General features: G+C 40.7%; 1 protein-coding gene across 1 annotated transcript; it reads right to left on the bottom strand.

Moving 5' to 3' along the window:
• Positions 1-8,216: 8,216 nt before the first annotated feature.
• Positions 8,217-23,218, bottom strand: LOC139928302 (apolipoprotein B-100-like). Its single transcript, XM_071920792.2, has 27 exons — positions 23,164-23,218; positions 22,424-22,536; positions 22,140-22,285; positions 21,850-21,997; positions 21,507-21,659; positions 21,283-21,407; positions 21,089-21,174; positions 20,514-20,961; positions 20,293-20,407; positions 20,057-20,203; positions 19,760-19,971; positions 19,425-19,620; positions 19,133-19,312; positions 18,831-19,034; positions 18,510-18,677; positions 18,192-18,397; positions 17,916-18,098; positions 17,679-17,814; positions 17,364-17,566; positions 17,103-17,275; positions 16,788-16,945; positions 16,586-16,695; positions 16,130-16,497; positions 9,931-15,960; positions 9,718-9,829; positions 9,315-9,531; positions 8,217-9,218 (listed from the first exon to the last, which is right to left on the bottom strand). The coding sequence occupies exons 1-27, from the start codon at positions 23,216-23,218 to the stop codon at positions 8,217-8,219; spliced, it is 11,394 nt and encodes a 3,797-aa protein (XP_071776893.1).
• Between the last annotated feature and the right edge of the window lie 3,207 nt (positions 23,219-26,425).

The following is a 26,425-nucleotide window of genomic DNA, read 5'->3' on the forward strand; positions in this document are numbered from 1 at the left end:
AAATGTGAGGAGCTTTTTAATGGAATTTCACAGGAATAAATGTATTAATGTTTACCATGAAATAATAACATGGATACTTTTATCTCAACAACACATTATGAAATCAGACCTAGGTCATATAACTAATAACTGATATGTCCTGAATCACTGGCTTTGATTGCTTGCCTGAGCCTGCCTGACGTGCTAAACAGGCAGTATACAAATGAACTAATTCAACTGTGCCAGCAAAGTACTGGGGTATATTTTACTTTTTACTTATTTTGATCTAGGTCTGGCTCAAAGTTTTAGTTTTGTGGCTCATTTAGATTTTTATTTTACTCAAACTGTTTCAAATATATTGTCTTCAAGTCATTTGATTATTGTAGTTTTGTCTTATCCAGACTTGGACAAAAAAACACAAAACAAGAGAAATATGTACAATTATTCATTAAACCCAGTTAAAAGGTTACAGTACAGAGTCCTTTAAAGATCCATAAGTACGTGAAATCCTCTTACTGATACTTAAGTAATCCTTTGCATCATATCTGTTGATCAATATGAATCATATGGAAGCAGAAAGAAAACCTGAGTCACCTGTTATGAAACAAATAAAAACTAGCTTAGTACTAGTTACATGCCTGCCAGCTATGAGTATCTTGGCAAACAATGTAACAAGTTGAAGTGTTTCTCTGTGACAGTCGTGATACAGACAACACCTCTAAATCTTTCACAACAGCACGTGCTGAGATGACAAAAGGTTTGGAGTAGAAAGATGTTACAAGTCATTGCTTACAGTCTTGGAAACAGTGACAAAATCAGTGACAAAATGAATCAGTGACAAAATGAATAGGTTTGGCATAGAGAACAATAAAATATATTCATAATGTAATTTATCATTATTTTGTTAAATTATCCCAATATTTGTTGAATAAAGATATATTTAGCTGAATCAGGCTTTTGATACATAAAGTTTTAGTTAAGGTAAAAAACTTTGACAACACTTGATATGACTACTAACAATTGTTAGTAAGAAACAATTGACAAGGACGCTGATAGTTAATGATCTATATCGTTGCCAATATGGCGACTCGAGGGTTATTATAGACTTTATAAAGGATTTGTCCTGCTCAACAATTTTCCCACATCACATCTCAGAGAAGGCAGTGGCTCTATATATTAACTTATTACTGTTTATGCAGCGCAAGCACATTTTATATATTGTGCACACACAATAGCATATTGCACACACAAGATAATACTTTATCACAAAATACATTTTTCCCTATAGGATGGGCTCCATAACTGGCCTATAAAGGTTACACAGGCATTACAGACGTGCAGTTCAACAAGGACCTACTGAAAATCCTACAGTCTCTTAGCAACATCAGCAGATCTAGATGCTTTCCCACATTGCTGTTCGATGTTTATCAAATTAGAAACAGTCATAGGCATACTAAAAGAAAATAATCAGTCCCTAACAATTTAATTAAATTGAATATGCATCAGGAATAACTTAAATAAGGACATTTTAAGCCTAGACTAAACTGTCTTATATAAAATGATTTTTAAAAAGTACTTCATATTTAAGGACTTCTATATCATTTTTTTTTTTTACATTGTGTCCAATATTGTCCATAGAGACACTGCGGAGCGCGTCATACTTCGAAAGCCACGCCCACCGCGAGGGAAAACAATATCGCTAACAAACCGGCAAAAGCGGCGATCAGGAGGAAATCTTTTCAGATGTGGACAGCCTGACAAGGTTTTTCCTGTTTTCGAGTAGATAAGTATGTCAAAGAATTATTTCGGCACACTGCCTCCAACAGAGAGGGAAATGTACATTGAAAAAATGAACTTAATTGGCCTCCATCAATGTCCTTTTTCATTACTCCAATAAAGCTGGATAAATTATCCCACACAGTGACCTGAAGTGAAATACTTCGAGATTTACCACTACTTAATTTAATCACCAGGTAAAATAATAAATTGACCTTGAATAATTTCACTTAATATTTAAAAATCTGAAATACAGCTATGCTTTTCAGACTATAAGTTTGAGCGACGCTGATGTGACATTGGTTGTTAAAGTGGATTGTTGCTAAGTTAACTATCTTACGTTAGCTAACAAGTCAGTGAGATTTCTCATTACTTTTGCACCCTGGACTGACAGTCAGTACAGAGCAACCTATCCTGAGACCCACACATGAACACAACTCATCTGTTGTATAGAGAGGAACTGGCTCAGTAATGTTAGCTTAGTACGTTAGCAACCTAATGTTAGGACAGCATGCAGCTTTTAAACACATTTTAACATACAGGTTATCTTACAAGAATATAACTAGATAACTACTGGTAACTTACTTACCAGTGACAAAATACTGGCCACATTATAAGTGTATTTACTCTCGGGGTCCCAAAGTTCCCCCCTCTTCTACCATGAGCCACTGTCAGCACCTCTCTCCTTACAGCCTGGATCCACATTTTTCTTCTTAACGGCTCCTTGTTTTGCTCGGGAGCACAAAAAACTGTAATTCGTGGTTTTTAAGTTTGTTGGCTGTGAATCCCACCACACAACAGCTTTTAGGGCAATAATGACAATGATGTACATTCAGTCACACAAAGTGAATGGAGAGCGGTGCAGTGAGTTCCCCCATGATGGGCGTGGCCTATTTCTTGCACTGTCTCTATGGCTTTATTTAACTCTACTGAAACAGAACAAAGTACATGTATGTCATTGTACGTCTTCTGAAGAAACTTTCAACACTTCTGACACTTCATGAAAGCCAATTAAAGGATGTAATTTAGCTACTCCAGATTAAGGCCTACAGTACTCTTGGCATGATCTCAAATGTCTGTGAAACTGACCCATAGCGCTACATTTACTGTATGGTAATGGTAAATTAATTAATACCCCTTAAGCATATTCCCCCCAGGATTTGAAGTTATAATCATTTGTGCCATAATACAGGGTGAGCATTCATACAGAAGCCCAATTCAGAAGCTTCTAGACCTGAAGTCTATTGAAGCTGAGAAAACAGTCACAATGTGAACACTGTTGGCTAACCTTTCACCTCCTAAGAAAAGTCTATGAAAAACTCTTTGATCAGGATTACAGCAGAAGTGAACTCTGTCAATGTAATCTGTGTTCTAGAGTGAGAAGATAAGTTAATCAGGCAGAAGAACACAGCATGACAGTTGAAGCATGAAGACAGTTACATAAGAGTAACAAGAGAGGACTGAGCAACATTACTATATAGAAAATATGTCATTGGGCCTGGAGCAAAGGGCCACAAATACAAGTTTCTTTTGAATAACACATGACCAGATTTTAATCAAATGAAATCAATCTTGAAAAAAAAATATATATATCAAAATGTAATACATTTTGCAGTGAAAACAGCATATTAGAGAGATCACTATACTCAATGAACACAATAAATATTTTCACAGTTAAAATAACAACTTATATTAAAAAATGAATATTGTTGCAATTGTGTAAATAATCCAATTCAAGTTTTGCACAACCATAGAACAGGTGATCTGGTTGGTATGAACAAGAAATTTTGCACCATCTTATTAAATCTTTGACTAGTTGCTTTGCATTCTATCATATCAAAGCATGAAACAGAAATATGTATTATAATGGAAATCTGAATTAATTTTTGCCACCCCAAATAAGCCCTGTGGGGTTAATTTGTCCATCTGGCCCACAGACTTATCATCTCAGGTCAAAGGTCATTCTGTGCAGCTGACAAGACCATCTGCTCTGCTTCAAGCATGGGATCGCTCGATTGGCCAGATTGCTTTGTGTTGTGAAAGGAAATGAGAGCTCACAATATCAATATGGTTCAACAGGAGACACGTGGTGGCATTATAAACAAAATGTGATCATACAACTAAGATGAACAATAATCAGTATCTCCAGAAAGTTTCCTGTGGTTTCTGCTGCCAGTGTGGATGTCAACCAGCTGAACTCGTCTGAAGCTTATAGCTGAAATTAATCTGGAGCAGGTTTACGGAGAATGAACAGGGAAAGATTTTTATGGATAAGTGTACATTTCTGGATCACAGGTAATAACATAACAGGAGTATAGGAGTAAAAAAAAAAAAATCAGTAAAAACAGTAAAAGCAAAAAACAATATAAGCAAAGTAAGAAACATAAAAGTAAAACATAAAAAGCGAGGCTAATTAATAAAAGTACATTACATAAATGCAAGTCTAAAAGTGAGGTGCTTTAAAAGAAGAAACTGATTTAGCCTGCCTAAGCTCTACATGCAGGTCGTTCCAAAGTCTAGGAGCTGATGGCAAAGCCTAGATTGCGTCTTGTTTTTAATCTAGACTTGGGAACAGTCATTAGGAACCTGCTTGATCTGCGGTGTAGTTTGGTGCTAGACCATCCTTGTTTTAAAAGGGATCAGAAAAATCTAAGAGCAGTTCTAACATTGGGGTGATACAATTTCATCTTGTTGCTGCAGTAAGAGTCCTAGCTGCTGCACTTGGTACAAACTGGAGATATGATACCTTACTTTTGAGTAAGGTATACAGAAGTTGTTCGACGACTGGCTTCAGGATGACAGTGAGAACAGTTAGTATGCAGTGTCCTGTTTTGAACATGGTTGGTTGAGCTACATAAGTGTCCAAGGAAGCATCTGGTAGTTCTGTAGGTTGAGACCAGGGCAGGAAACTTAAAGGGACAGTTCACCGAAAAATTTAAATTCTGTCATTATCTACTCATCCTCATGCCAGGATGAGGATGAGTGTTTTTTCTTCATACAACTTTCCAGGAGAACAATTGCAGTAAATGGAGGGCGTTTACTGCAATTGTCTGGAAGAAAGCTTCTCCGGCAGTGAGCCTGGAGAACTCCTGGTAAGTTGTATGAAGAAAAAACACTCATCCAATTTTGTACTGGCATGAGGACTAGATAATGACCGAATTTTAATTTTTGGGTGAACTATCCCTTTAAAGGGCCAGTCAAGTAAGATCTTTACCGCCCTCTAGCACAAAATTACCATAATATATCTGTGACGGTTGATGAGATTGTTGATCAATACCAATGACCTGCCTACAGGATTCCCACACTTTTTCACTGATGAAATTCCAAAACTTTTTCATGACTTCCATGACCCGTTTTCAAATTTCCATGACCAAATTACAGACTGAATTAAAAAAAGAGTAAACATTGACTACACTAACTGTAAGCATTTGTTTGTTTTTCACTTTAAAAATTAACCAACAACTCTCCCACTCACCACTCTCACACGACCAATGATATCATTATGATTATCTGGATCAGGGCTATTTTAATTTATTTCCCATAACTTGTTATGAATGCATTTTGTAGGTTTTGTACCATTGTTTTGGCTTTCTCTCTTGAGTTATGTTTGGATTAAGAATCGGGTTAAGTGATACATGGTAATATATATAAAAAAGATTAAATCCTAATTAAATCCTTTCCTGAATACCATCTAATGCAATGTTTGTAAAATCCCTCTTATATTTCCTGACTTCACCAGAGAATTCATCAAATTCCCTGACTTTCTTAAATACACTTTTCAAAATATGATATTCCAGAAACTCCATGACCAGCAGGCCTGCTTAACGTAGGCACCATATAACATCATAAGCATAATATAAGCACATCATGTGTGTATTATAGTCATTATAACCATGTTATCATAGTGCAACAACACCCAAGATGCCAATGTTATTTGGTTTCACCTCATATCTGTTGCATCACCGTTAAACAAAATCCCTCTCAGGTGTTATTGCTGTATCAATACACAGTGCAAAAACACAAGAGGTTATACTTTCTGGAACCAATCTGGAACTAATAACAGGTAGTACCAGTTGTAATAGTTTCATAAGGTGCTACAATGCATGTCACTGATGTGACTATCATGTAAGAATAAAGTATAATATTCACTGAGGCCCAGATTTACTAAAACCTTTAGTCTGTACAAAAACCTTTGCAATGTTCAAAGTCAGCACTGATACTTGTGATAGGTGCAAGACAGTAAAAAGTAAGACTAGTAAAAAGAAAAATCTGCCAGTGGGGTAAGATAATTTCACTTGTTTCCATCACAGGATCACTTGTTGCAAGAATGATCTAGAAACAGATTATAATATCCTGAAATAAGGTGGATCACTTCACTAGTATCGACATAATAGTTTTGTCGTTTTTGCTGTTTATTTGAGGTAGGGGCAATCGGAACCCAAACCATAAAATGTCAATAAACAATGAAGTATTACCAAATTACTAATAAGAGTATTTCCTACATATAACATATATGGGATGTCACATTTCTATAGCCCATTATACAATTGCCTCTAAAATTGGCTGGTTGGCTGGCAGGCAGCTGGGTAAGCATTGGGATTAGCTGCAGAGTGATAAACAAAGAAGTGAAGTTCTAAAACAGTGATTAAATAACTATGATAAAGAAAGAATTGAAATGTGAAAATGTAGGTGAGATAAAAAAATAAAAAAAAAACATCCAAAGGGTCACAGAAAAAATATCTCACCTTAAAACAAAAGAAATAAACAAAAACATCAAGATGACAAGCCAGGATAACGGATAACAGAATATAAATGACAACAAAACGCAACATGATGGAAAATGATATAAGAAGATGCATAAAATGACAAGGAAATTTAAATAAATCAAAATAGCCATTATAAAGGAAATGGAGTCATAGGACAAGTAGCTCAATGTGTTAGCTCAGTCTATTAATCTGGTTTCAGCTCCCATGATGGAACTAAAAACTGTGTCTATCCCTGCAGCATAGAAAACACTGTGCTAAGTAGAATCACTGACTTACAGTACTAGGGTGTTGACCTGATGTCCAGTGCACTCCACTGTGCACTGAGAGCAAATTTGACCAACTCTGGATTCCCTGCAAAGTGGTCATAAAATTTCAGGCACAATAAAATCTGCACTGGTGTTTGGCTTCACCTCACATGGGATCTGGGTGAACAACACTTTCTTTAGACAGAATTATCAGTAAAGTCAGCTGCAGCAAATGTTACATCTGTGTCCTTAGTAGACTTGATGCTATTATGACATTTTAATAAACGAAATATATAGCCACAGTCATAGCATCTGTGTTTCTTTAAATGTCATATTTGTTAGTGAAGAAACACTGACATCAAATAAAAGAAAAAAATTGAATTAAATGAATTAAAAATCTAGTTAAATGTATTTAACACTGTGCCACAACACACTTGAACATACTTAACATGCTGAAACATGTTAATAAACAAAAGTGTATAGAACAATCAATCATCAATAGCGCAGAGCAGAATTAAAACATCCAAACAGTTTAGAGTGAAAATAGCCTGACTGCTAGCTGCCATGGCAACAAAGAGGTTTTGGCAAAGACAAAAAGGACTGAGGGCTTTTAGCTCTCATCAGCTTCCATAGTTCTCAGGTGCTATGACGTTTTGATTTTTTTTTCTTTTCATTTCCTGTGAAGGTAAGAAGCCATGTACACTTTAGGAACACCTATTTTGCAGGTCCCTTGGCAGTGACTGAAATTAGATCCTACAGATCGGAACCAAACTGAATATGGAGGAGAATATTGCTTAGGGCCCTAAGCAGGTACCTACTGCTCAATTGGATGCAAGGCCTTTGCTTGTTCAACAAAACAACAGTGTATGTGGGAGGTACTGCCATCTATTGAACAAAGTTCAGGTAGACTATGACTAGATATCAAAACATTGCACATGTTCAATCGCATGCTTATTAGGCCTATCCTTGTGCAAAATGATTCTTGATATAAGCATTCCATTGAGAAAGTTTGCGTAATCGTTTGTGACTGACAAAATGGGATATGATAGTATACAAGTATGCAGTATAAGTTTAATCAAGTATAACTTTGCACCTGTTTAACTGTAGAAAGTATTCATGCATTGGCATGGTCTTGTAGATACCCAAGTTGGATAAAATTGGCTGCCCACGTGCAACTTCAGATAGTCTAATAAATTATTATTGGAAACCTTTGGGAGAAAATAAAGGATTCATACACAAAGCAATTCAGTAAATAGACTTTATTTCACACTGATATCATACAGAGAGGTAGAAAAGTGGGACAGTTTCAGCACTTCGGTCGATACAGGTTGTTATACTCAACACCACTGTTGCATGTTCATCCAACATTTTTTTTTTAAATATAGCTTAACATCCTACTTTATTCTTAGATGGTGGTGTTTCATAGAGTCCAGTTTCAGCCCTTTAGCCCTTACTGGTGGAGGGAGAATGGAAGATTAATCTCAAGCCTTCTACCCTCAGATTTCACGTAAGCCTTGAAGTCAGCAGGATCCTGCTGCAGAAAATCAGATATTGTGTGGTTGAAGTGGTTCACCACAGATCTGACAACCTCCAGAATGTAATCAATGGCGCCATTCACATACTTCACATCCATAACTGTGTTGGCATACTCCGTGATAGTTTTCATCAGGCTTACAAGGTTGCCATAAAAAGCATTGATGTAGATAGCAATGGCATCAAGGATGTCAGACTTAAGCGTGTTGTCAACAAAGTCCTGAGCTTTGTCAATGATGGCCTTCAGGGACTCACCCAGCTTCTCCAGGATCATGTCTAGGCTCTCCAGGTGCATCACAAGATCTACAATATGGTTAAGCATGGTCTTCACTGTGTTTTTAATCTGGTCGATTATCTGGGCCCCACTCATGACATCACCAATGGGCATAGTGACCTGAATGTTACTGATCATGTCAATCATGACATTGAAAGAATACTCAACATTAACAACTATCCTCTGGATGACCCTCTCTAGCATAGCAGCAATGCTGCTGGTCAGCTTCTTGAGGACCTCAGGGACAGTGGTCACCTCCTCAGAGCCAGGCAGCTTGAACTGGGTCTCCCTCAGGACCTTGATGGCAGCATCCAGGAAGACCTGGACAGTCTTCTGGTACTGGACAATTGTGTTCCTGAAGAGGATGGACAGCTGGCTTAGATGTGGGGCATAGTTGTTGGCGGTGTTGTAGGCCTCCTCAATATAGTTGATCGTAGCACTTTTCAGCTCCGCTGCATGTCTGAAGAGCTGATACTTCTCAGCAAAGCTGGTCAGAGAAGAAGTGATGGCAGGAAGCCTTTCCTGTAGTCCACTGATCATGATGTCAGGGGTCTCCATGTTGAAGACAACATTCAGATTCATTTTATCACCATCCTTGGCAGAAGCTCTGATGGTGAAGATGTCAACATCTTTCTCAGGGGCAAACTGTTGAGTAAAAAACACACAAAATGAGACCAAAACTATTTGATCATTATAACCTATTATTAATTGTGCACCAAAATATCAATATGAGATACTCACAGCATAACGACCATAAAGCCTGGCATTCATCTGAGATGGAACCCTGCCATGGAACTGAAGACCCAGGAAGCCAGTGGATGGGATGGAGATGGAGGCACTGATCCCATCTTTGCGGGCAGCGTAACGGAAGTTCACATCAGTGAAAGCAGGGCTGGTGATGTCCATGTTCAGTGTGAGACGGGGAGCGCTGAATAGACAAACAGGAATTGTCACTTTTCTGTAGTAAAGAAGAAGGTAATTCTACCAGTACAAAAAACAACTACTTTATGAGGAATACTTATGGAACATTTCCCTTCCTGGAATAGGAAAAGGACAAAAATCATTGTGTTCATGTGCAATCAACATAGTCAAATTGCCAATTTAAAATCCTGAGTGAATGAGAAAAAAATACTGCAAATGTTACCTCATAGCATGGGAAAAAGTATGCTGAATGTCCATGGTCAGGTCAGTATGGGTCAACAAAGCCTTGCCAGTCAGGCTTAAGCCAGCATTCTCAAAGCTTGTGGTGATGGCAGCTGTTGAAGTAAATTGCTTTTAGGTAAATAATTCAAAATAGCAATTTATACTGCTCATTGAAAATGTAAAACTGTCTTGACAAGAAAATATGGTAACTCACAGTCCAGGTCATAATCCAAGAAGGCAATCGCAGAGGTAGCAGAGGATTTGAAGGTGACTTTGAAGACTGGAGCATCACCCTCCACTTCAGCTGCCAGGTTTGTGATGTACACTGGGGTGACAATCTTGGCATTGGCAGAGATTTTCTGCTTGGGGGCTGTCACTTCAACGACAGTCTTCTCAAAGATGGTAAGGTCACCAAGGCTACTTGGCTGAGACATATCAATCTCAATATCAGCAGTCAAGGAAGAGGTTGGTGCAAGGTCAATGGTTGCCTGGGCAACATGCTTTCCCTTCGTGTTGAAAGTGAACATGTTTACCTCGTTGTTTCCAGTAAACTTCAGCACTGCATACACACGGCTCAGGGAGGCTTCAACAGCCAGGTTCTCATTCACATCCATGCCAATGATTTTGGTCGCACCATGGGTAAGTTTGGCATCAGCAATTACCTTGGATGTGGAGCGTAGGCCATCACCATTCAGGTACAAATTAGCCTCATTGTCCAGGACTCCCAAAGCTAGATAGTGTTCAAGCGCTGTGCCATCAATGTTTGCCTTAGTGGTTGACTCCATGGAGACATACTCAAAGGTTCCCTCCAGCTTCAGGCTGTGGTCTGCCTCTGCCTTTCCGGCAGCCTTGAGTACGGGCATGTTGAAATCACCCTTTAGCTTCAAGGTGGACACAGCATTTGCTTTGGTCTTGGTGTCCGCAACCAGATTCTGGTTTGCTTCCAGGTTGAGTACAGGCAGGGAAATCTTTGCAACAGTAGCCACAGAGACAGTGGTTTCAAAAGTCTCAGTGCTCACACTGATGGTGCTGTCATGAGTGCCCTCAATGTGACGATTCTCCAGGGACAGGGAGTTGGCCAACTTGATTCCTCTCTTGGTGGTCAGACTGGTGGTTCCATCAAGTTTGGCTTTCAGGCCCTCAAACACAGAGGCTGTGATTGCTCCCAGACGGAACACAAGATCATCCTCAGCATACAGTCCAGCATTGACATTCAGATTGATGATGGCAGACTTGAAGGACAGATCTGTAATCAGGTTACCCGCTGAGGGAATCCGGATTAGACCCATCAAATTAACAAGGGGGGTCATCTGGCTCTTCTGGTACACAATCTTAGCATCTACATCAATAGTCTGCTCGGTGGTAGTCAAGATATGCTTTAGCCCGGTATGCTCATATAAGTTCAGATCACTGATGGCTGGGGTGCGGAAGTCAACAAAAGGCAGATCAATCTCAGGAATGCTGATGGGGCTAGTCAGGAAGTCAAGATTTGCCTCCCCATCTAAAGCAGCAAAGATGCCAGCCTCCCTCTCGTTGTTTTCAATAGTGAAGTTACAGAACAGTTTGTACTGATTGAGACGGGCCAGAGCCACAGTGTTGATCTGTTGTATGTCAGGCTTGAAGATCGCTGAGTAATCATTCTGCAGATCCACCTTTCCAGTAAGAGCATCATGGAAACTGACCTTAGTGTTTCCCTTGTTCTGGAAGTTGAACACAACCTCAGTGGGACAGACAACAACATTGATTACATTGGACAGCACTCCACTGACGATACCGACCAGATCTGTGTCATGGGTTGCCTTCAGCTCAATCTTTATATCATGAAGGTTGGCATTTCCAGATACCACTACAAGGCTGTTTTTGATTGCTGGGCCCTCTGATTCAGAACGGGCATCAAACTTGAAATAGCTGAGAATGACAGACTCAGCACTGAGGGTGTGTTTCATCTTCAGAAGGACTGTGTCTGTATCACTAGTGAAGGTCAACTTGGCTGTACTGGGGTTGATGGTGAAATGTAGGTCACTCTTGTGGGTGCTGTCATGAGAGTTGAACTTGGTAGTGCCCTCATTTCCAACAGTCAGTGTAATGCTGGTACCTTCCTGGCGGGCCACAGCTTTTTGGGTCAGAGATGTCTCACTGGTGAGGCCAATCATGGGGAAGTTGAGCACATGATTGTAGGTGGTGTCAATAGTGGCAGACAAACCACCCTTAGTGGCTAAGAAGGCTTCATTCACAAGCTCAGCATTGTATGGTGCAGTGGTGGCCTTCACTGTGGTTTTGGCTGAGGCCTGGGCAGAGAGATCATAAAAGGTCACAGAAGCATGGTGGTCCAGTGCAAGAGCAGCGTGAGTGAACTTAAGGCTCTCGGCAGCAATCACACGATGCATCTTGGGGATAGCAATGCGAGCGGTGGAATCCAGGTTGAAATTGAGGATCTCAAAGTTGAGAGATGTTCCCTGGGAAGTCACGAAAGCTGTCAGCTGACGAGTATTGTCTCCATCAAGAGAGCTCTGCACCTCAGCAGCATTTCTGATAGTGTAAATAGGGGAGTTGACTCTGATCTCACCATACAGTTTGCCAAATCCTGGAATCATGAACTCACTAGGGATGACTGGCAGCTTGATCTCAGGAATCTGGAGAGTCTCAACAAGTTTCTCTGCTGGGACACAAGGGAGAGCAGGGAAAGAGATCTCGGGAAGGGTGATCTCAGGGAGGGAAATCTCTGGCAGGGCAGGAAGGTAGTTCATGGTCAGGTCTCCAAACAAAGCATTCACATCAAGCATCTTGATCTCAAAGTTGACAATGAAATCAATAAGCTCAATGATTCTCTGCTTAATGTCATCAATGGAGATGATGGTGGCTTGCACAGTGTGGAAGCCCAAGATGGTAAACTCAGGGATGTCCAGCTGTGTTGGGGGTTTAAATTCATGAAGTTTGTCCATGCTGAGCTTCATTGAGGGCACAACAAGGTCAGTGAGAGGGAAAGTGAAGGATGGTATGTTTAGCTCAGCTTTCTTCAGTTCAGTGATGAGCCCCTCAATAATTTGCTTAACCTCGCTGACAATCTTTTGTTCAGCAGCCATCTTATGAATGATCTCAATCACTTTAGTGAACACATCAGTGACAATATTCATAGCCTTGGTATGGTATTCACTCATCAGGTGCAGGACAGTGGTTATCTCAGATTTGACATCCATTTCACTGATCTTTTGCTTCAGGTGCTTAGAGATCACCTTCAGGTCATTAGGCACAGCTTGGTCAATGACATCCTTAATAGATTTGATCATTTCTGCAATCTTAATTTCCCTCAGTTGCTCCATGAAGCCCCTAACAGAGGATAAGATAAAGTTGACAAAATCTCTTGTTGCCTCAAGTTTCTGGGGTAGTTCAAGTGCCCTGATCAGCTCATTCACATAAGTAATATAAGCAGAAATCAACTGGTTTACCTCATCGGCAAAAGCATTGTAATTGAAAGACTTAAGCTTTTGCACAATGGTGTCAAGATAAAAATTCAGTTGCTCAATGACATGCTTCATTTCAGTGGCCTTCAAATAGTTGATGGCTTCTTCCATGACTTGCATAACTTTAGCATGGATGTCTGTGGCCTTCAGGTTGTCAGCTATAACCTGGATAGTTTCATCAATTTTAAACTGCTTGATTAGCTCCACAACCTTTTCCAAAATTGCCTCAACCTTCTTATCAAGCTCAAACTTGACAATCAACTCCCTCAATTTACTATGGAATGTGTTGAACTTTTCAAGGATGTCAAAACGGGCGATGAGCTCTTTGAGAGTTTCAACTGTTGAGCCAAAGAGGTTTGTTGGAATCTGTGCCATCAGCTCCTCAATATGTGCTTCCAGGTTGAGGGATGAAATGTAGCTCTTCATTTCTTCAGCAAACTTGGTAAGGTCAAAGCTCTCAATGAACTCCTTCAGCTTGCTCACAACAATCTCCAACTTTGCCTTGACACCAAACACATTTTCAATATCCTGAAGGAAGGAAAGGCTTGTCTGAGTTAGTTTCTGCAGGTCAATCTGCTTAATTACCTTTTCAATGGCATCAATCACAGCAACGGTAATAGCTTTGATGTCATACTCTTCGAGGAAAACATTCAGCTCCTGGCTGACTCTCTTGATTACATTCTCAGACAAGGTACCACTTGCAATTATTTCCTTGGTAGCAGAAACAATGATCTCCACACGGGATGCAATTTCAGTGAGGAGTTTCTCAACAGCAGCCTTTAGGTTCAACAGAGAAACCTCCAAGTCTTGAGTGGAAATAGCATATTCCTGGAAGAAAGCAATCAGGTACTGCTTCAACTGAACTGCTTTGCCTTCAATGTTCAGTTGGGCAACAAAGTCACTCACAAGCTGAGGAAGAGCCTCTAACTTAGCCATTATGTCTTCATTGCTGATGTAGTTCTGCAGTGCCTCTGCCATGCTCACAACAATGATCTTGATGTCTTCCAGGAGAGCTGGGAAATTCTCTATGAAAGGCAACTGAATCATGTGGCTCTCTGTGCTCTTATCATATTTCAGGAAGCCAGAGATAGCAAACTCCTGGTTTTCACTAGAAGGTGTGTTGAAAAGGCTAGTAAGGAGTGTGCTAGACATCTCCACTCCAAGCCTATCTGCATTGTGGTAGGCATTAACTTCCTGGTTCAGGGCATGGTTGTTCACCTTCGATTTCATTATCAGTGTGGCTTTCTGTTCCTGAGGAGTAAGCAGTGTGTCCATCTTGTTGTCAATAGTGGTTTCCAGGGAGAAACCATTATCCAGCTGCTGGCTCACTGAGGCTCTGTATTCATGCGAGGTTGCAAATGCCAGGGGCTGTGCCCTAAGGAGGAACTTGCCATAGAGCTGGGCACTCTGCTTTCCGTACATGGTCAGGTCACCATCGGCATTAAAGATGGCATCAAGGTTGAAGTCAAAGGGAATGATGCTGGCACGGATAGTGTGGTCAAAGCGCATTGGCTGAGAGTTGAAGCGGGCATCATTGGTGATCCTGGCAGCAAGACCAACAACTTCAAGCTCAGTGTTGTGGCTCATGTGAGTTCCAAACAGTTTTCCAGTGGTGCTGCACTTAGCATTGGCAGTCAGGTCAGCATAATTTACCTCATAAGTGTGCTTGATCTCTTCCTCACCATAGATGGCTTTCAGGCTTCCAGTCAGGTCCATCTTGTAGAGCTCTGCCTTCAGCTGAGCTTCATTAATGAAGTTGGTGGCCAGCACTTTCAGGTTGTTATTGACATTTGCAGAAACAGTGTAGGGCTTCAGGTCGATGGTGATGTCATGAGTATAAGAGGCATGCTCACTGACACTGGCTTCAGCCTTTGAGTTGAAGTCAAAGCTAGAGAGAGTCATGGCCAGGGTGTTGGCATTATCAACCTTGATGTCATACACTGCAGCCTTGTTGTTGATGGACAGAGTAGCCTTCGAGGCATCGAGTCCAGCACTGAAGGTGTTTTCCAGGGTCAGGGGGCTCTGGAGGGTGGTTGTTCCACTTGTGGCCAAACCATCCTTGTTCATTGTCAGAGTAGCCTTGTGAATAGCCTCATTCTCGAGGAGCTTCACAGTGGCATCACTGCTTGCAGCCAGACCATTGACATCAAGGGAGGCAGAAAGCAGACAGTAGATACGGTTTTCAGAGTGGTCTGCGTTGGTCTCCATCCTCATGATGACTTCACCGGCACCGGCAGAGGCCTCTGCCTGATTGCGGATCTTCATGCCAAGAGCAAACGCATTCGTATCACATTTCAGTGACAGCTTCTGGTCTTTGAAGGAAAGCTCAGCAGTGTGGGTCAGGATGTCTTCGAAAGCATTGGTGTTGGACACAACAGAGAGTTCACCATTGGCAAAGGTTGCTGCAATTGTGTTCTCGGCCTGAACAATCGTAGAGTCAATCTTCAGAGAAGAATCAATCTTTGCCTCTGGCCTGAATGGGAAGATGATAAAAGATTGGGTGGAAATGGTGTTGCCATAGATGGGTCCAGCCTTGACTGTTCCCTCAAGGTTGCTATCAGCAGAGATTTCTTCAGTGTTGATGCCAGCCATGCCAGTGTGTTCTAGGGCAATATTGAGACCGAAGGGACTTGTGGCTTCAATCTTGCTGCTTGATTTAAAATTGAATTTGTCTGTGAAAGTGGCATCCTCAATGACAGTAATACTGGCTTCAATGAATTTATGTACCAAAGAGCTTTTCAATTGGGCTTTGATAGAATCAGTGTTGGCCAACATTCCAGAGCCTATATGAAAAAAAGAAGAAAGGGAAGAAAAAGATAATTGATGATAATTCATAATTGCATAGACAATGCACACAGAAAACAAAAAAAACATTTGTTGTTATGCAATCTACACCAACAGCAATTATCATGCAACATTCTGAATTCATTATTGATATTCACTATTAAATACCTTCCATCTTTATTGAGAGGATATCGAATGGGGAGGTTCCTTTCACATCAAACATAGCTGAGTAGCTTGGTGTCTCCACAACATCTTTGCCGGCAGCCATTGAGGCCTCCAAGTCATAGAGGTTGCTCTTCACCACAGTTGAAAACTCAGCTTTGCCAAAGAGTGGCACAGACACAGAAAGGCTCTCAGGGATAAAAAGCTCTGGGATGGGAATCTCCATGGAGTCGATCTCCAGTCCAAACATAGACACGTGGGGTGTGGTTAAGGCAGGTGGAAAGTTTAGCTCCTCTGTTGACTTTCCTCCAAGAGGGAGAGGGATAGCAATGGTGAAGTGCTCGTTGTTGAAGAGGTAGACTACCTTTGCCTCACTGTTTAAAAAAAGAAAAAGAAAAAATTAATTTTTTGAATAATTTGCACATAATTAAATGATGACCCTTGAGTTTTTTTTAATCTTACCCATTCAGGAACAGTTTCTCTGGCAGAGAAATCTCAGGCATATCAGGCACTCTGAAGTTCTGAATGTAAGGGATATCAGCGGCGTACTTCTCCATGTAGTTATTTATTGCCTGAGGAACAAATAGTACTTGTTTTATGCTGACTTCATATTTGAAACTAAAAATCTGTTGGTCAAGATATTTGTGAAATCCAAGTTTCCTACCTCCACAGACTTGATGAGGATGTGACGGACCTTCATGTCAGTCTCCCCCACCCGCATGCCAAGAAGATCATTGCCATACTTGTCAACCAGGTCAGAATATGGAAGGAGGATCTCAGAGTTCATATCAGACTTGACCTCAACCTCAATCTTGCTGTCATCTATAAAAATAAAGAATGATGAATAGAACCTTGAAACATCAGGAAAAGTTCATCTAAACAAAATCATGCACCCATCTAACTAGTAAGCAATTATAAGTGATTATGAAGTGATTATGTGAGGTTCTGAAGAAACAGAGTAACTGGAAAAACATAATACCATATTTCATTGTGATTTTCTGGTCAGAGGTGGCCCCCAGGAGCTTGATGTCACTCTCAAGCTCTAATTCCAATTCCTCATCACGCTTCAGGTTGGCTGTGACTGTGGCATCAGCATTGATCATGGGGACAAGAAGTTGGACTTGCAGCATAGCTTCCTTCATGACCTTCAGACTTTGAAAAATAGACCAATGAGTCAGCATATTTGGAATGATGAGGATGATATTTATGTTATTTGATAAGGATATGACTGATTTCTTACTTGGCACGGCCAACCAGGGAGAGCTGAGGGATGTTCTTGTTTACAAGGTCAAGGTAGATGGAGTGAGTTCCTTTGCCCTTGGTGTTGCCATCGACGACACCCAGTCTGAATCCAGCCTCCACATCATAGTCAGGGATCTGGATGTCAGTAGTTATGACGTTCTTCCTCCTGTTATACTTCATGATTGCTCTGGCTTCAGTGGGCTCCGCACCTGGTGTTGGCCAAAAAAAAGTAAAATTAAAAGACTCCACTAAACTTGAGTCTTTCACTAAATGGATCCGGTGATGATGAGGATAAGATTTCACCAAATCATACGTTACCTTCTGCCCTCAGAATCATCTTCACAGAGTCAACCTTCTGCCGGCCCCCATCTCCCTCCTTGAGGAGCTCATAGGCAATGGTGGCAGTGTATTCAGTGACTTCACCAGTAGGATGGAGCGCCACAGCAATCCTATAAAGGTAAATAGGAATTAAATTAATGAATCAATGTGCTTAATTAATTTACTTACCAAAACATTAATATTTGCTTGTGGATTAGAGGGTCTCGCTCACTTGCTGTCTCCAGTGAAGGGGAAGTAGGGAGTCGTGTCATAAGAGAAAGCATCGGTGTACTGCAGGGCAGTGCAATACTTCATTCCAGCGAAGAAGGGAGTGCACTCACTAACATCAACCTTGTCGTTCACCATAGGGGGGATAGTCTTTACCTCTGCGCCAGTCACTGCCACCAGGGTGTTTCTATATTTGAAATGAACGTAGAAATTAAGAATGTTGCAATCACAGGTATAACAGTCACTCAAATATTTGCATAAAAGTTCTACTCAGGCTTACGTGATGCTGATGAGTTTAGTAGGGTTCCTGGGAGCAGGGATGGTCAGCTTGACATTATCGCTTCCCATGGAGACCTTGGCACTGAGCCCACTCTCGTGGAAAAGGCTGGTGTGCATTTCCAGTCCAGACTTAATGTATTCAGGGATGTGGGAGCCAACCTGAGTCACAAACTCAATGCCAGCAGAGGGCATGAAGGTAACCTCGCTCTGTGTAGAAACATAGGGGGGAGGGAACTGAGTTGTAAACCCAACAGAGAGTACCAGATGGTAAATTTATGTAAACACACTTATGTAAATCATTTTAAAAATAAAGGTTTACCATGTCACGAGCAATCTTAAATCCACCTTTGATACCAGGGGTGAAGGTACCAGACAGGGCAATCCTCAGAGGCACACCGGTGGCAGTGGGCAGGAAGAATTCATTGTCCATGAAGATGTAGTGGACAAAGATTGTGTTGTCAGCCTTAGTCATCAGTCCCTTCATCAGCTGTTGGAAATATAGTAACACATATTACAAGTGTTCAATACATACAATAGATAAACAGAACATTCAGTGAAAACTAGCATCAAACATGGATAAAGCAGGTGACAGTGAACAACTTTGTGAATGATTCTTTGACACTTTGTAACTTGAACATACATCCATAGGGAGCATCTTCAGCATGTTGTCAGCCATCATGGCAGCAGAGTAGGCCATCTCCTCCATGTCGCGGGTCTTGAGGTATCCCAGCTCATTTCCCAGCAGCCTCAAATAAACCATGGCCTCAGGGGCCTCCTGGGCCTTCAGTTCCCTCACCAGTTTGTTGAGGTTGCGTCCAATTTCTCTCATGATGTTCTGGGTGGTCTGAGGACATGGGATTGAGACGATATTATGATTATGAATATTAGGATCATATTTTGCATTTTGATAAGTCAAAGACAAAGTGTGAATTTTTGGGTTACCTGTCTGTTCCCTCTATCATTCCTGAGAGCAGGCAGCATGTTCCTCAGGACCTCATTGACCTCATGTGGCATCTTGTCAGAGACAAAGTACATGGTCTTCAGGACGGTGTCAGGGAAGAATCCGTTCTCTCCAAACAAGGCCTCAACAGTTGGCTCAAGTCCTTTGCCCTCCATGCCAATCTGGAAATGTAAGAATTCTTGTTTTTAGTGTAAACTGCAGACAGATCACTTTTGACAACTAAACAAAAACATCATTATTACATCTTTAAAGAAAGTTCTTTTTTTCACGTACCTCCATCATGTCAATGTCATAGCCGAATGCCTTCAGGGTCATTTCAAGCATGACCTCCTTGGGCAGGTAGCTGGTACCCTCAAAGATCATGTTGCCCTCCACGGAGCCCATCTTGTAGTTGCGAGAGAACTTGATGGGGTCCATGACGGTTCCAATCTCATTACCCTGCAGGGCTTCAAGAATCTTCTGCCTCAGCCTGTAGGAAAGAAAGACAGACAAAGAGGTTATGATTAAACCAGTGATGGTGAGCATAAAATAAAATGAATAAAAAGAGGTCTTCTTATCATTTACCTTATTAGCTAATGCAGCAAATGTCATTAAGATGTTTCACTTACTCTTGGGTCTCGGGGTCAGTTGAGGACAAGATGTTGGTAATGTGGGAGATGACAAAACTCTTGGCCTGTTGGTCCTGCTCACTGGGCAGGGCAGCAACCAGCTGGGCCAGTTCACTTGGCTGAGGGTCCTTCATCAGTACCAGATATGCAGCAACACGCTTCTGCAGGGGGCTAGCGCTGTCCAGAAGGACCTGCATGAGAATCTCTCTGCCCTGTGACCAAAAAATATATCCCTCATTAAGAATGAAATTAACATAGAAATAATATTTAAAATATTCTGTTAAACAGTTGACTTGCCTCCTCGGGGACTGGAGTCAGCCTGTAGACCTGGATGGCAGCCTGCTGGACAGCCAGGGAAGCAGCAGGCTGATTCACACACTGGATCACAGCGGCCCTCAGAGCAGGACCGGCAGCTCCCATGGCTGCACCCATGTTTCCAATAACCTAAAATGAGAGACCAGTTAATTCTTTTGATCTTTCCTTTACCTTCTTTCAATAAATTAAGACATGAAGGAATGGAGATGGTCACTCACTCTCAGAGTCATGAAAGTATGGTCACTGTCACCAGTGCAGTCACCCAGCTGGGAGCCCATGAACCGAGCAACAGCGTGGATTTCAGGGGTAAGTTTGTCTTCAGCTTTGTAGAATCTATTAAGGAAAGCAATACAATTGAAAATTAGGTCTATGGTAAAATTTCTGATGTGGTATTTATTCAACACACAGTATTTTAATAACATACGGTATTTTCACTCACTTCTTGACAACATTGCTCAGGGCATACATGATGGTCTTGCTTGGCTTGTACTGAGCCATTTCCAGCATGTCATTGATCAGAAGGGGAGAGGGGTTGGACACCAGTCCCATAGCGAACACAGTGGCATCAACCTCAAGTGAGGAGCTGTCGAAGGTCCTGAGGATCTGCATGATGGCGCTGCTGCACTCAGGGGTACCACACTGGGCCAGAACCTGGAAGGTCAGGGCACGGGACACTTCAAGGGCCTCGGGAATGACAGGGCTCAGGGTCTCAATCTTCATTCCACGGACCATCATAACAAGCTTGTGGAAGAGGTGGGCCCTCCTCTCGCCCTCAGTCTCGGGCAGAGTGGCCAGTTCTGTCAGGAGAGCCAGACCAGCATCCTTATCCTGGATAACAGACTTGTCCTCAGCAGCCTCCATGTGCAGACCCTTGACATTGGCCTCATCTGCAAATACAAGAGAGTTGATAATACAGATTTTAATGGAGTTTTAATGTAGTGTTATTGATCACAGTTGTTTGCAGCACGCAACCATGTAATATGACACCAAAAGAAATATTCATGTGATACATACTGTATTTAAAGACTCTCTCATTGTAGGTAGAAACCTCCAACAGAGTCAATGCCTGCTTGCCAACGTTAGTAACTCCATATTTCCCTCTGTTGACAGAAAACACATGGTTGAGAAATACTGTACATCACAGATAACAATTTGTAAAGCCATTGAACAGAACATAAATGGAGAGCGCAGCAAAGGGTTTTACATACTTGTGAGAGAAGGGAACCAGGATGTGGTTCTCAGTGCAGGACCCAGAAGTCATGTGTTTTCTCTCATTGTCAAACTTGTAGTTACAGGTCTGGGTGCTCCTGACCAGCTGGGCAAGAGGGTAGTGCTGCGGGTGGACAGATATTAATGTCACTATTCAGGGTTTTTGAAAACAGAGATACTAACTTGGAATCATTAGTACTTGTTACAAAATCCTGTGCTTTACCATGCCGGAGATAAGGGCCAAGGGGCTGGTGTGGTCTCTCATGGGGACAAATTTGTCGCACCTGGACAGATCCCTGGTCAGGCTGATGTCGGTAGCAATGTCCTCTCTAGCATTGACAGAATATTGGGTCTTGCACATGCCGTGGATGGTGGGCTGAAAGGGGTGTGAAAAGAGATTTGGATATTATTACTGATAATGTTGAAAAGTGTTGTCTTTGTCTTCATTCTATTTGAGGAAACAACTATTGCTTGACGCAGTGCTGTGTTTCATTTGAAAATATATAGGCTTACAGCTCTAAACAAATAAAGTGTATGTTTTTGGCTATAATGTGTGGGTGACTTACCATGTTCTTGTTCTTGTTTTCTTCCAGCAGAGGCACGGCCAGAGCAGAGATAATACCCCTCTTGATGTTCAGGATAGATGTTGTCTCCCCCTCCTCGGGGTACAGTTTCACATCGTACACGCCCTCAACCACAACCTTAAGAGGATACCTAAACAAAATGAGAGACTTTTACTATGAAGTCATACATCAAATGTGTTTTAGTTCATAATGTGTTTATATGAGTGGGAATCTCATTTTAACTGGAAAATTGTTAAGCTAATTTGAAAAATTATTCACACAGTGTTACTTACATCTCCATTTCAGCAGCAAAGGCATCAGAGCTGGGTGCAGGTCTGACCACAGGGTTGCCATCTGCATCCATGTCGACCACCTCACTCAGGCTACAGCCAGTGGTGCGGATGATGAAACTGCAAGTCTGAGGTACTTCAATTTCAACCTGTTAAAAGATAATTTTAGCTTTTCCCTGCTGGATATGGCGTTGAAAGAAACACATGCTCATTAAATGGATGCCGTACAATGGAGAATAATAGTGAAATGATCTGAAATACAGCTGTCAAAGTAGATTGGAATCTACCTTGCAAGAGGCCTTAGGTCCATTCCTGAGATGTGAAGCACCATTGATGGAATTCAGCGACTCGGCTTCATACAGGTATTCATACTTGTTGAAGGCTTTGTACCTGTGATTCACTGTTAGAGAAGATAATCATTTCAAATATGAGTTCAGCACACTCTCAGTACTATGAGAAAATGCACCAATGTTAAATATGTTCAAAGTGCAATAACAGAGTTATTTAACCATGGTTAAAAAACTACAAACGGATAAGAAATCATATAGTGTGCATATGCACAAATGTGTGAACAGTTATTTTTTTGCTAGTGCAAAAATTGAGAAAAAAATGAGTTGCTCAGTCAGTTGCTTAAACAATTGTTGAGTAACTGGCACATAAATTACATTTTTGTTATACATTTTTCATCAATATTTCAAAATAGTGTAACTTACGCAGGCATGATCCATGGGCATCTGAAAAGAAAACATAAGCCAATTAAATGAGTGAAACAGCTTCACTCAGAATTTGTTTGCTGCCACAAGCAAACTGTTATGCCGAAAGAGAGTTCAGTTCAAAGTGTTCAAACATTATCTGTCATTCTATTAAAAAACACAAACATTTTGATGTTGATGATAAAGTGTATTAAAACACTACTTCAATCTCATTCTGGACCTCATCTCTAGAAAATTGGTTGGTTCAAGTATTACTAATATAAGCATGAAAACCCAAATCAAATACTGTAAGAAAGAGTTAGAAGGGTACTTACAAGTCAAGGCAACTGTGCTCAGGAGCAGCAAAAGGCAGAGCTTTGAGTCCCCCATGATGGGTTCACTGCAGCTCTCTCCTATGGGCTTGGTGAGTACTCGGACGAGACTGAGGTCTGAACCCCAGCACAGGCCTTTTATACCCAAGGTGTTCAATATGAAGGGAAGGTGGGAATTACAGACAGTACTGTCCCAGTTCCAAAGTCCACTCCATACGTATGTGTGGAGGGACAAAGGCAACTAGTTTCATAAAGCTTTCCATTGCCAACTTGCAGAATCAGTCTTTTTGGGTTAAAATGCATACACACATTCAAATGGTGTTGTGCAGAAGGGAAATAAGAGAAAGAAATGAGTAGAGGTGTTTTATTTTTGATATAGCAGAACAATTTAGACATAAGACGGTGCTCACCAATATCATGCCAGTTTAAAAGGTTATTAGCTTGAGCATACTCTTTCAGCAACTAATTTAAAAAAGGAAGCTCTCTATCTTTAGGCTCTGAGTGACCTGCTTTTTTTTAAATCACTGTCTAATATTGCACCAGTCTGATTTGGATTTTGGGACACAAGATGAATTACAGACAAAACTTTTCAGAGAAATCAAAGTATTATCCAGTGTAACCTTAACTCATACCAGTCCATTTCAATAATTTCTCAAATTACGTGGTTATTTCTCAAATACAAAAATGCACTGCATTTAAAAATTGACTTGACTGTTTGACTCACTGATGTTTTCATAGATACGGCACAGGGGAGGAGAGAAATTTGTTTTTCGTTTTTCTTCCATCATTTTATGCCTGCTACAATGAATCAATTCAATGGTGAATGTATTTTGAATGCTGATGGTATAAAACAAAGACCAAAACCCAGTGATGGAGACTAGGTGGAATCTCTGCGTCCATGGGAAGGCTACAGACAATTACATTATTTTCTTGCAAAAACATTAAAAACTGATTAAATTAACAAGACTCTATCAAAACAATTAGATTCCCCAAATCCACAGTCTCCATTTTACCTGGTGTGTGATAATGTTCAGAACCATCTTGCAAAATCAAGTCAATCAATCACAATAATTATTCAAAGATGCAATCCAGAAACAGTGGGGCTTCTGCCTCTGGGCATTGATAAGGTGTAATTACATTGAACTTGTATAGGTTGTTATCAACCATCTACTCAGAGGACTATTGGACTATAGTCTCTGCCCTTTGTGTATGCGTGATTTTGCTTGCTATCTTCTTTGGATGAAAATGCACACCAAAGGCAATCCAAAATCAGTTTGAGAAATAAATGTTCCAAAATTTTGTCGACCATCTACAAAAAGTGAGTCCTGCTCTTACAAAATGATTGCTAGCACAAAATGGCCTGGATCCTATATATTTAAGAGATATTGAATGAAGAACTTCAAATGTTTTTTTTTCCACCAAAATGGACAAATTGAGTTTTTGACTGAACTGTAGGCTATATAATCAATTGGCTACTTATCAACCAAGGTCCCATTCCTATCGAAGAAAAGCCTTTTGAACTTACCATGCATTACCTCTTTTACAATTCTATCTTCTTCAGTAACACATCATTGCATAATCATGTGAGTTGCTACCAGTTCTAGGTATTGGGGAAGTGCAATCATGGCAAGTGCACAATGGACCTTTGCAAGTTTATATTTGCTGAACGTACTGTACAGTATAACGATTATGCTTTCAATGGGATTCACATACTATCTTTACTCTCAAGATAGGTCTAGGTGTCATCACATCATAGCCAGTGACAAATTAACCCCTGATAAGTTTTTGCTGGGCGGGGTTTGGCAAAGCAGACTTTAAATACCCTTGATAAGCTGCAACTTTCACCAGCAGATAGGATTAAAATCCCTGACGTCTGCGACAGAGGCTGATTCGACTGCCCCGGGAAAATCATCAATTTCTGACTAACCTGGAAGCTGTCGCTATCAAAACTAAGTGGACTAGGTGTTTGTTTTGTTATAAGCACATATAGTAAACTTCTGAACAAGTGTGAGTTATTTAGGATATTTTATGGGGTCTAGAAAAGAGGGCAAATGTCAGATAAATGGCATGGCAGAAAAAACCTAAGCTTGGATTAGAATTACTAGTGTTCTTTTGACTGCCTTCTAGTGACAGTGAATATGAAACTTTGAAATTTGTTCACATTCTTTCAGAGTTTCTAGTTCTAGTTCTAGTTTCTAGTTTGAGATGCATGTCTCAGTTTACACCACTAGATGGCAATGAAAGCAGGCAGTGATCTACTGTATGTGGGTTTGTTGTAAAATGCCATTCAGAGACAATTAAGAGATCCTAGCCAATGAAGTGTGTTGTGACTATTTGTGCTAGGGTTTATTTTTTTTTGTTTAGGTTCATTTTCACCTCACCTCCACTCTCGTCTTCATTGGGTTTACATCTGCACATGCTGCTTCTTCTTCTTCTTCTTCTTCTTCTTCAGAGTCATCCTTTAAATCTACGGAGCCCCCCCCCCAACATTTATCGCTAAACAAATAATGTGTGGCCACAACTTAGTAACACATGGGAATGAGATCATTATGACGTGGAGAACTCATAATTGACCAACTGGGATAGTCTACCCGTAGTATGTGGCGTATGCTATTTCTTACATTTTTACATTATTTGTACTTGTGGCACCTCTAACCCAGTAACCCAGTTACTAATAGTGCTTCTATCATTATTTACTTGCAAAGACAAATTAAGCCATATGACAAATACAATACAGGTATTGTGAAAATTTCACTGTTGACCTCATTACCCCCAAATAGAGCTTTTCACAGAAACACCACATATATAATTATACTGTGACTTACATTGATAAAATTAAAGATCTTATACGTCTGTATCATAGCCTATGTGAATTGATTTTTTAAACAAACGTTTTCGGCAATATGAGCTATATTTGAAAGTTATCCTCATGAAATGTGTATCCAAATGTTAAGGTATACTGCATTAGATATATCTCAAGTTAAACTGTAAAGATTAGCCTATGCCAAGAAATTTCACCTTCCCGTTTCTCGTGCTCATGTTTTTATTGCACACTACATTGAACCTCTAGATGGCAGTGTTGCATATAGTGTTGCTGCAGTTTTATTGTGACACTGTATGCATGATTTCTTCTGTGTTGCACCATCTGACACAGGCTACATCACCATTTATGAATGAAATCTCATATTTGCTCCAAGATTGACTGGATCATCGTATTACTGCTTTGATTGTTATAATTTGATGGAAGGACTTCCATCATACTTAG

This window comes from Centroberyx gerrardi, chromosome 18, assembly GCF_048128805.1.
Source record: "Centroberyx gerrardi isolate f3 chromosome 18, fCenGer3.hap1.cur.20231027, whole genome shotgun sequence".
NCBI classification, from domain to species: Eukaryota; Metazoa; Chordata; class Actinopteri; order Beryciformes; family Berycidae; genus Centroberyx; species Centroberyx gerrardi.

Excerpts from the sequence above, each read along its gene's own strand:
- LOC139928302 (XM_071920792.2), bottom strand. The coding sequence starts at position 23,218 with ATGGGGGACTCAAAGCTCTGCCTTTTGCTGCTCCTGAGCACAGTTGCC. Across the intron at positions 18,678-18,830 it reads TGAAGATGCTCCCTATGGAT|CTGATGAAGGGACTGATGAC; the intron begins GTATGTTCAAGT and ends TATTTCCAACAG. Across the intron at positions 15,961-16,129 it reads CCTCTCAATAAAGATGGAAG|GCTCTGGAATGTTGGCCAAC; the intron begins GTATTTAATAGT and ends TTTTTCATATAG.